The 12,484-nt window shown below is 29.2% G+C and overlaps 1 protein-coding gene across 2 annotated transcripts in view; it reads left to right on the forward strand.

The window, feature by feature from the left end:
• The window catches only part of LOC129915307 (immunoglobulin superfamily member 10), a 454,480-nt gene that overhangs the window by 392,301 nt on the left and 49,695 nt on the right, over positions 1–12,484 (forward strand). For both annotated transcript variants that reach the window (XM_055994794.1, XM_055994795.1), the window contains exon 9: positions 7,592–7,821. In XM_055994794.1, coding sequence (XP_055850769.1) covers positions 7,592–7,821 — 230 coding nt within the window. The remainder of the gene's footprint in view (positions 1–7,591; positions 7,822–12,484) is intronic.

The raw sequence follows: 12,484 nt of genomic DNA on the forward strand, positions 1-12,484 counted from the left end.
GTTCCTATACCTAATACATTGTAACGCCATATGCATGGATAGGGGTCGCTGCCTTCGTTTTTCAATGCGAGTCCGGTTCCGCAGCTGTAAATAAACACTCTTGTTGATGACAGCCATCAAATGAAAATAAAATGGAGGCATGCACTCATCGAAAAACTTAAAGAAACTAGAGCCCTCTATAAAAGCTTCACGGAACTAACAGCACAAGCACTCCATATATTATATCCTCCAAGATAGTCACCCGCATACAACAACTTTTAATTACAATTTTTTATTTTTATATGTACCTACACTTTTGGCTTAAGTTTCAAGAGCACCTTAAACAAAAAAATAAAGCAAATAAAATTAAAAACTTGGTAAGGTCAGTTTTTAAAGCCAATCGCTGTCATAAATTGCGACTGAATTCAACTTTTGTGTCGCTCAAAATAAAGTGATGTAACTCCATCCAATTGCATTTCGATATAACAAACTTTTAAAAAACGGAATACCATATTACACTAAACAATATAAAAAGAAAAACCAGTAACTATCAAAAATATATTGCGTATTTGGAGTTGATTCCTTTTTATATTGAAAGATATTAACAAAATACGATACCATTGAACAAAAAACACACATTTTTTCAAAAAAAAAAAAAAATGAGTTACCGATTACATTACCGATCGAATATATTATTAAAAATAAACTTTTTGCTAATTTTAAGTTATTAAAAACAACAGAGCGTGGCGAATTATTTGCCAATTAAAGGAGCAAAGTAAATAACTGTGTCACGTAGTTGCTGTAAACTAACACTTATGTTAGTTTACAGATTTTAAGGGCTTCCTTTATATAAATTTCAAAGAAATTTTGTCGATGTTGGGGAAGAGCCGACATTCAGGGCAAAGTTTTGTTAAATAATTTTTTTTGTTATTAGACTTTTTTGAGAAAAACTAAAAATGCAGTTTTACGCCTGCAAAGTTTAATCAAAATCGTTAGAGCCGTTTTCAAGTTATTTGATATAACTTGAAGAATTTGTATGGGGGTACACTTTCTAATTAAGGTAGAAAAAGAACAAAAAAAAAAAAACAAAATTCTATAAAAATCATCCGTATCAAATTTGAAGATTTATGGCTGTGGAAATCTGTACAGATGAAAGTACAGACGCACGGACAGAATTCCTAGATCCACTTTTTCTTAATTCTCCACCATCGTAATGTTGCTTTTGATTAACACCTCAAATTTTTTTTTCGACACGAAACCAATACTTGCCTTATATAGACCTAGTAAAAAAAATTGCACACTCATGGTTATGGCTTCAGGTCGATGATAACATCTGGCCCACCCTAGATAAAATCCCTAGCTACGCCCATGCCCATCACAGCTCAGCTCAGCTCACTTTACTTTAGCTCACCCAACAGCTCAGCTCAACCATCAGCTCAGCTGACTTTCACTTTCACTTTTGAGCTTTGTAGCAACCCTGCAAGTTCCATATTGCTACTACTAGTGCTGAAGCACACACAATTCTCATAAAATAACCATATCGCACATTTTATGCTCAATTCATTTAGTTTCGTTAAGCGTATACCGTACGTTCTGAACCGCACAACATGTGTAAATTTCACAGAATAAATTGAAAACTACATGGACGCAAGGAGGATGAAAGAATTAATTTATTGTTCACTTGATAAAAATGTAAAAAAACGATGTGTGGATTAATTAATTTAATAATAGAAATTAAAAATATCAAATGAAATTCATTTACATATACTGAATGAGAAGTATAACTTCAGTCGCGTGTACATGTGTACACACACTCTTTTTTTTTCATTGATTTAGGTTAGAATTTTAGTAAACAATTTTTTTTAATTTTAAGGTGGTTCCTTTCACTGATAGAAAATTTAATTTGCTATGAAAAGTGTCTTTGGACCATTTTAAAATAATCCTTTATTTTCGAGTTAAATCAAAAAACTGAAAACCGAACAGTGTAGCCGTTTTCTCATAAATTCACCAATGGATTTAGTAGTATTTTTGGCTGAAGAATACTTTTATGCTGAGGAATTTCTGATTTCTAATTATTTTCTCTTTTACATTTGTTATTTATTACTCTTGAGAACGTATGTATGTAATGTTGTAAAACTATTCTAAGACCACAAGAATTTATAAATACCCAAAATATAGTTCCTAACCCAAATGCATTCAAATAATATTTAAACTATTTAATCAATTATTATAATTATTGACTTTGACTCAATTCGAAATGGATACAAAAATCTCAAACTTTTTTTTTCAAATGTCTGGCATCTTAATATCCTCAAATACTTATTGGATAGATTCTAGGAATCACGATGACAATGACAAAACTTAAACATAAAGTAGATTCTTAAGAAAATTGCATTTACATACCTACGTAGTAAAATATGTACATATATTCTCTTATGAAGTAATTCAAAATTTTCGAATGATTTGTAAAATCATTCAAATGTTTAAGACAATTCACAAGAATTATTATCCTATTCACATGCCATTGATATTTGAGAACTGACAAGTACATCCTTTTATCTTATATATATGTATAAATGTTTCTCAAGTTTTCCACATAAATGAATCTTAGAACTGTCTTATTTGAATAGACAGAGAAGTGGGATATTTTGAACTTTTGCAATGAAGGTGTACTTACAACAAAAGTAACCTAAACAACAATATAAAAAAATTTGTTAAGTAAATTGAGCATGAGATTTAGATGTTTGGGAGCATTTATGTATGTTCTTGTTCTTGTTCATATAACCATGATATTTTCAACTGAATTGCATCCAATTATAGAGTTGAGATGTCAAAATTTAATGTGGTTTTAATGCAAGATTACAATAATTATGGTTTTGAGGTTCTTTTGAAAAATATAAAAATAATGTTCTGAAACTTAACCGCAAAAATTTGAAGATAGACAGCCTAGAGCAGGCATGTCAAACTTTGCGGCCCTGTCCACATTTTTAATAATTTTGAGTTTAAGTTTATATTTTAAATTTTTTGTTCACAGCCTTCGACACATATTCAACACCTTTGTTTTATTAACAAATGAATATGCAACATGTACATACCTACTTAAAATCAAATTCTAAATTTGTTTAAGATCTCGTGGTTCAAATCAGGGTAAATTCTGTGATTTCTTAAAGTTAATTAGGAAGCGAATATTCCAATTAAGGTAGCCCACCAAACGAAATTTTTCAGGTTTTCGATTTAAAAAATCCTTACACCAGCATGTTTTGTTATCTAAAATAGTTGCAGAGTTTATAATTCATGATGCCAAGATGTAGCAAGACATTTATCTTAGTTAAACTTAAATTTGCAAGGAATAATCATTATATGACGACTATGTGACCAAATAATGGCATTCAAATGCAACTTAGGTCTGTTGGGACATCAGAAGAGAAACGAGGATTTGACCCACTTTACCTACCTATAAAATAAAATCTACAAAAAAATCTAAACTTTAAAACTGAATATGAGAAAGGTTTGCAGAATTATGTCTTTGAAAGACAAGTTCTCTTGATTTTCTTCAATTTTTTTTTTCCATAAACACAGAATTGAAGCCGAATCATATGGAAATGGAGGCAAGCTATTTCTAATGTGACTTCGAAGTAAGTTCAAAATTCGTTGAAGTTGGATTTTTGTACCCTTGAAAACTGCCATAAAAATCGTTTGTGAATTTCACAGTAGGTACCTTACGATGCGAGCAGCTATTTAAGTCGTTCAGAGAAATGAGTTACCTATAAGATCCAGCCTAAATAACATTGGTCTGAAAAAAAAAAAAAAAATATAAATTTAAAACATTAATGCAATCATTCTTCCTGTTTTTGTCTTATAAATTAATTTAAAAAAATTTTAGTTTAACTTTTGTCTGCGGCCAATAAAAAATTTTATCTCGCTGTTTTGGCCCCTCGTAACCATTGAGTTTGACATGAATAGCTTAGAGTGACGAAATTCATGTAGCGATTAGCTCACGATAATAAATTGTGTTCAAAAAAATTATTTCACCAAAAGGAATACATAATAGAAAAATGAATTTAAAGTTAAATGATTTATTAAAAAAAAAGAATAATATTTTTAATTTTTCTTAGAAATGAAGCGTTTAAAATTAAATTAATATTTTCTTATCAAAATCTGTAAAAGCCTTTTTCGACAGAATTGCAATAGGAATATATTTGAATATTTCAATTTAAAAATGTGTAAACAAAATTTTTCCAGTTAAATAAAGAATTTAATAAAAAGTTTTTTAAGGAAAAATAAAATACATTTGAGAAAATATATATTCGTATATTATAATTATATAAATTTATCGCTAAAACTATAAAAAAAATATTTGATATTCATTGGAATAGATGAATTTCAAAAATAAAATTTATGTTATTTTATTCCATTAACTTATATTGTATCTTTACCTCTGAAAAAACATTTTGAATAAATCATTTTATTGGATACAATTTGTGCAGTCAATCAAAATGAATCTATAAATTGAGGAATGATTCTGTGGAATTAATAGATACCAAATTATTTTTTTAAATTTACAGAAAGATATATTACATTGAAATTATTGCACAGAAACCAATTTGGTTATGTAAAAATCTCTGGAGCATTTTATTTTTTTTTTAGTTAAGGTTTTAAGAAATAACTTTTAATCTTTAACAAAGAAAATATTTGTTTTGTGGTTGAAAAATTGACGTAAATTTAATTTTACTTTTTGCCAAAAAAGTTTGCTTGCTTTCAATAGGTAAGTTACTAACGGAAAATTGAATAAACAACAATAATTGTTAAAATCATTATTGACCGTTTTTAAAATGAAGAGATTAAATCGTGAATCTGCATATTTTAGTTTTGAAAAAAAAAAAAAAAAACAGTTTCAAAGTTTTGAAAACCCATGCAAACTTATGGAAACTCGTGCAACGGACATTGATAGTTTAGGCTGCAAGGCAACAGATATAGGATAAGTTATAAACGACGCTTTAAAGTAAAAAAATAACATTTATTTTTGATAAAATGGTTTCTGCTATCATAGACATGTACTGCATAAAATTTGTTCCTTTCATGAATAAAATAAGTTCTTAAATTGTTTTAAACTCCAAACAAGGAGAAGGCAGAACGTTTTATGTGCTTTTAGTAAGTATCTTCTTACATTTAGATCCTCAGCCTTGTTATTTAAGAATAAGTCACTGTGGCGTATGCGTAACATTTTTTCCTCTCAAAAAACTTAAACTGTAAGTATGAAATTTTTATTTTTGACCAATTATTTCAACGAATTGATCTTTTATACAATAAATATTTTTTTTTTAATATAAGTCGTAAAAAAGAACTGAAATAAAATTATTAAAAATAAAATGTACATAGGTACCTACCTACATTTTATTATAGGTATCAAAAAAGCTGACCGAAGTAAAAAGATATTGGTATTATATGAAAGGTATTTCTGTGAACTTAAATCTTATTTGGTGCTAAATTATTTTTCTAGATGTTAACTTCAAAAGTTATGAACTTTTTTTTCTGAGTTTTGGATCCTCAACTTCAAGTTCAGATCTATAAACCAACATCGTTTTAGAAAATATTTATCACACAATTTAGAGTTCGGCTCTCAAAAAGTACTTATCTCGTTTATGTAAGTAAATTTTTATTTAGGGTTCAATAGAAAAAATTGGGTTTTCATCGTTTAAGGGGTAATAACACCTTGTAAACCATGAAATCGAGCGTCATATTCATCAGTGTATAAAACAAAGAAGAAATATTATTTTCTTTTGGTGTTTGTTTAGTTTAATTAAGTATATTAATAGGTAACAGAATAGGCTAATGTTAAATTTTTTAATGATGTGAAATTTTTTAAATGGCGGTGTAGTTCAGGATGATAGTAAAATCCAGTTTTTAACCGATTGGGCTGAAATTTTGTGTGGAGCTTAAAAATACTATTCTCTAGTGAAGTACGTAGGATTTTTTTGAAATATTAAAATTTAACGATCTTATGGTTTTTTTTTCAACGAATTTTGTTTTTGGAATGAAATAATTTTTTCAAACTAATGCCATTTCTTTAAAAATTAATAATACAAAAAAATCCTACGTACTTCACTATTTATAGTGAATAGTATTTTTAAGCTCCACACAAAATTTCAGCCCAATCGTTTAAAAACTGTAGGAGTTAGTTGGTCGACCGATGGCAGCACAGGATTTTACTATCATCCTGAACTAGACCGCCATTTAAAAAATTTCACATCATTAAAAAATTTAACACTAGCCTATTCTGTTACCTATTAATATACTTAGGTCCATTTTCTTCACTCGGAGTTGAACATAACTTGAGAATTTTTAATATAAAAATTCTCAAGTTTAGTTCAACTCCGAGTGAAGAAAATGGATCTTAATTAAACTAAACAAACACCAAAAGAAAATAACATTTCTTCTTTGTTTAATACGGTGATGAAAATGACGCTCGATTTCGTGGTTTACAAGGTGTTATTACCCCTTAAAATGGCAAAATTGTCTTTTATTAACAGAGATCAATTTATTTTTATTGTTTTAAAGTTTCAAATAATGCTTCTGCTTTAAACCTTAAGGGAAATCTTTTTTTTTTGTTGTTAATAAATAGGTATATCAAAAAATTTACTCACATAAATATGTACACATCTGTATTAATTTAGCTTTTTCCACCAAAATAATATTTTATTTTCTTGTTTTTCAATTTCACTTTGAACATTCAGCAAACAAACTCTTGATGGATATTCTCTCTAAAAAAAAATATATATATATATACTAACTTTTTTCTTTCCTACTTAATTTACTTTCTCCACATGTCACCCGGTGATGTGCTTGCTCTCAACAAACACCGGCCAATGTCAACAAATTTTTTAATGGAATTTTCTCATCTTTACACATCAACGAATTATGACACTGCACGAAATATCAAAAATCATATTCGTTCGTCGTTCGTTTATTTTTTGGGGACATCCTGACTGTTTTTTTTTTTTTTTTTTTTTGTTCTGGTCATCCCATCGTTCTGCGTCATATGTCGCGCTGAATGTGTGTGCTCTTGCTCTTGAACTCATCCATGCACACCTGGATGACCACCACTGACGTCCGTGATGTGTGCTTAATTTGACAACAAAAATGTTACGGGTGCGCGTTTACACAATTTGTATGATACGGATATCCCATTGGCGTGGCCATCTTTTTGCGCGCACTTTATTCCGTTTTTTTTTTTTTTTTTTTGCGTGTGGTATTTTCTATTATCATTATTTGATATTTTGCTCACGTACGTTAATGTGTGTGTCTAAACACACTCATTATCATCATCCGCTAAAACCGCTGTTGTGCCACAATAAATTCAATGACCATACAACAACAACAACATCGATATCGATTCGTAATTCATCGTTATCGTCATCGTCATGGTCCTGGATTTTATTTCACCTCCTTCCTGTCGTACCAATACCACACACCTTTTTGAACAACTCATTGAAATGGCATTGAATCGAACAAAATCTTATTCGGGATATAATAACATGAACTCTCGTCGGGTGTATATGTGATGTGGTACTTCATATCCGGAATGCGGACGACCGACGACGACGACGAACAGGTTATATGGTTTAAGGATACCATGCAATTAGACACAACCGAACGTCATATAATGGAAAATCGTGGCTCACGTCACACGTTGATTATACGTAAGGTACATCCTCAGGATTTCGGAAATTACTCTTGTGTTGCGGAAAATCAGTTGGGAAAATCAAGAAAAACTCTTCAACTAAGTGGGAAACCGAATGTTGCTGTATTCAATTCGCCACAAATTAGCCAATACAAGGACAGGTAAGTTTTTTTTTTCTTTTGTTTTGTTTTCTTTTTATTCTTTTCGATGATGTGTCTGATATTTTGTATTTAACGAGTCTTTCACGAAAGTTTAATGCTAGATTGTTTTTTGGTGAACAAAGAAACGAGAGAAGTTTTTTTTACGGAAGTGTGTTGGTTGTTGGTAGTTGATTTGGTAAATGATCTCTAAAAGTTATTTTAGGTTGTAAAGACTATTGATGATGGACAAACTTTTTTAGACTTGGGAGATTAATTGCGCAATTATATACTACATTATGTAGTTTTTTTTATATGGACGATATTCGAAAAAAAAAAACATCACTCAGTTGCTCAGTTTAACATACATAATTTGACATAAACTGAATTTTTTTTTATTTTGGTTGAAAGTAGTTTAAATAAAAATAAAAAATTCAATTGAATTTGTTATAAAGGGGGAAGTATTTATTTGTAGAAAAACAAATAATAATAATAGGTAATTTGTAGAATAATAAACTCAAAAAATTACATTATTTCGGAACCGAGCCGAACAGCTCCGATTTTGATTTTGATTTTTTTGTTTTTTTTTTTTTTTTATTTCCGATGAAAATGGACAGTTTTCGAGGTACATATCAAGAACAGAAATTTAAAAAAAAAATCTTTAAAAACAAGTTCTTATTATGTTTTTTAGGAATCTGGGATTTGTTAAATTCCATTAGCAAAGGTCCAAAATAATGTCCAAATTCTCAATCTCATATCAAAAATTTTTGATATGACTAAATTTAATGTAAGAGTATGTAGGTATATTCTTAGACGTTATGGAAAAAAGAAATGGTAACGGAGTTACGAATAACAGAGTTACGCGCGCGAGAGTTACGGCCGTAAAAGTTACGCGAAACCGAAGTTACGAAAAACTAGAGTTACGAATTCTAAAGTTATGTTAAGCTATGACATGTGATTTTTGGGTTGGCAACAATTGCAGCAACAGTTCACCACACCAAAATAACGTCTGTAAAAAAAAGGGGTGGTTTTGTTATTATTTTAATATAAATAATAACAAAGTGGGTATTACAAAATACGCTATGAATAATTATTAATATATAATATTTTTATTTAATTAATGTATTAATTAATAAATATTAGTTGGACAAATAAGAAGTTAAATTCAATTATGTCCCCCAAACTTACATAAGTATACTTATGTTTTTTTTTTTTCTATTTCAACGTTTTTGCGATCTTCTCACAAAAACAAAACCATATATATATACCTATACCTATCCAATCAAATTTTTACAAGATTAAATAACACCCATTTTCGCTTTACTCATTTAGTTCTGACCAATGAGAAAAATTTTAATCTCTTGTTTGTATTTCCATAATTCCATGTCGTTCCTCGCAATTGTTGCCAACCCAAAAATCACATGTCATAGCTTAACATAACTTTAGAATTCGTAACTCTAGTTTTTCGTAACTTCGGTTTCACGTAACTTTGACGGCCGTAACTCTGTCGCGCGTAACTCTGGTATTCGTAACTTCTTCGGTTTCCCTGGAAAAAAACTTACTGATGCCTTGGCAATCTAATGACTGTGGTGGTATGTAAGGTTTTGCAAACACGCCATAAATTTAGTTTTGGAGATCACAAAATTCAACTCGTCAGAATAATGTTTTGCGGAACTGACATTTGAATTTTTGTTTTCACATAAAATCGCACATTTTTAATTTTTTGTTTTTTTCATTGACAAGAACCCATTGTAAGATGGCATTTGCACGAACTGCAAATGATCTTCAATCTCAATAAAATGTTCATTCTAAGTTAAGATAAGTTTATACGTGAGTTCAAATAGGTGTCATTTGACTTTAGTCAAAAGATACCGGCTTCGGAATTAAAGAAAAAAATGTTTGGCTGCAAATATCTCAGAAACTATTTGTTTTCAGGTATCAATAGAGTTTAAAGAGACCTTTCTTTTTATTTCTCACTCGATGGATTTGTATTAAATTTTTCAAAACTTCAAGGGGTTAACCTTGATTTTTTCGAAACTCAAAACTTGTTTCGAGACTTTAGTCAAAAAATTTTGGCTTCGGAATGAAAAAAAAAAATGTTTGGTTTCAAATTTCTCAGGGACATTACCCTCAACAAACTATTGGTTTCCAGTTATGAAGAGATCTTAAAGAGACCTTTCTTTTGAATATACACTCCTTTCGGCAGTGGGTTAACCTTGATTTTTTTCGAAAATCCAAAAAAAAAAAAAATAAATTTTTAATTTTTGAAGTGATACCTACGGGAACGGGTCCGTTATTCTGTATTCCTAAATTCTGTGTGACCGAAATACTGTATGAACATACATAGTTCTGTATTCCATTATTCTGCTTTTCTATTATTCTGTATTTCAATATTCTGTAAATCCAAAATTTTGGAATACAGAATTTTGAAATATAGAATTTTGTATTTACAGAGTTTTAGAATACAGAATTTTGAATTTACAGAATTTTAAAATACAGAATTTTGAATTCGCAGCATTTTAAAATACAGAATTTTGCAATCCGAATTTTGGCACATACAGAATTTCGACCCCAACCCGATACCTACTTCTTTTGGAGCAAAAATTTACCTTTTGACAAGAAAATGTCAAAGGGATTAACTGGTTGTACCTCTAGTGTTCATATTTGTAAAACAGGTATGGTGTGAACCTATTTAGTGAATTTCTGTGAGACAGAGGGATTTGCATACGTCTTTCACGAGTGTTGGCGATGGGTTGGGGTCGAAATTCGGGTTGGGGTCGAAATTCTGTATGTTGCAAAATTCTGTATTCAAAATACTGTATGCCAAAATACTGTATGTCAAAATTCTGTATGCACAAAATGCTGTAGGAACAAAATTCTGAAAGTCAAAATTCTGTATAGCAAAATTCTGGTTGGTCAAAATACTGTATTTCAAAATTCTGTACATCAAAATTCTGTAAAAATGCTGTAAAAAATATCGTTTTGATAATGTAAAAAAGTGTGCGCGCACTTTTTACATCATTTTTACAGAATTTTGAAATACAGATATATTTAAAAGAGGGTTTACTATGAATTTCTAAGAGATCAACTTAATAAAGAGGCAAGCTTCTAATGCTGATTAATCAAGGTACTTAATTAGGAGCTACGAAGAGAGAGAAAACAAAACTACACTTATTTAAAAAAAAAAAAAACAATCTGAATTAAACTACGTTGCATACCTAAAACGGATTGAAAAAAAATTAAATTTATATTGATTTTGACATTTTTTTTGTTGTAAAATGTATTTTGTATGTTTAAGAAAAGTTTGATTTGTGTTCCTAGAATTGATTTACCTTTTTACTTTAATAATTATGTTTGTATAAAATTACAACTTTACTGTCAATAATTATATTTAAAGCTAGTATTTAGTGTTTTTTTATCAAAGGAAATTTCTTTAAAAATACTGTATTGAAAATACAGTATTTTGCCATACAGAATTTTACAAAACAGAATTTTGCAAGTCAGTATTTTGTTCATACAGTATTTTGACGTACAGAATTTTGTATTTACAGTATAATGACGTACAGAATTATGGTCTTACAGTATTTTGATCCCACAGAATTTTGTCGTACAGAATTTTGACAAGCAGAATTATGACCCGCTCCCGTTGGCGATTATTTTTAATGATAGGTTATTAATTAAGTTCCTATGACAAAGAGAGAAAAAAACAAAATGCAACTCTTTTGAAGATTCTGAACGTTACATTATGATTTTACGTCCTATCTTAGCGAAATATTGAATAAGAAGAAAACTTATCGAGCTACAAAATCGGGGTTTTAGCGTCTCATCTGAGTCTATTTATTTATAAAAACAAAATGAGTTTTTAATTTTTTTTTTATTTTAAAAGCTTTATGTACTTTTGAGCTTATTTTTTAAAATAAATCCTTGAATATCTTAAAAATTGGGTGAGCTACAAATATGGGGTTTGCATCAAAAATTTCGTTTTCAATAGCTTAATTTACTGAAAAAAAATTAAAAAAAAAACGGATGTTCACTTTTTAAACTTAAAATTGAAATATTTGTTTTTGCGCAACAAATTTCCATTTATTTAGTGACAATTTTGGTTATCAAAAAATACTAATTTTCTTATTTTTTCTGGTAATTTCAGTAATATTTTCACAAAAAAAAATGTTTGACTCTATAAAAACAAATTTAATGGAGTTTTAAAGTATTTTTAGTTTAATGATGTTCATAATTCGCTTTTTTTTAGCATAAGTTTTAGATTATATTGTATTGATTTAGAAAATTTAAAACAATTGCCTTCAATTTCCAAAAAAGAATGGTGGGATAACATAATAGGACCGTATCTTCTGCAAACAGTAAATTATTCAAAATGTTTCCATCAATTTTTATTTCAATAGATTCCAAAATATTTCTTATTGGAATGCAGAGAAAATTCCATGTCTTACTCCCCATATCGCAGCGCAGCGAAAACTGCCTTTTAATATTCATTTTTATTTGATAAATTATAAATTTTTAATTACACTGGTCAACAAAGTTAAACTTTTTTTTTGTTACAGAAACCAAGGTATACTTTTCTATAGGATTTTGGTGTGCTGAGCTCAAATCCGAAGTCAAAAAAATTTTATCACATCACGTTTTTGAGATAACCCCGTTAAAAAATCGAAAATGCCGCTTTTTACCAGTT

Source organism: Episyrphus balteatus, chromosome 3, assembly GCF_945859705.1.
Source record: "Episyrphus balteatus chromosome 3, idEpiBalt1.1, whole genome shotgun sequence".
Lineage (NCBI taxonomy): Eukaryota > Metazoa > Arthropoda > Insecta > Diptera > Syrphidae > Episyrphus > Episyrphus balteatus.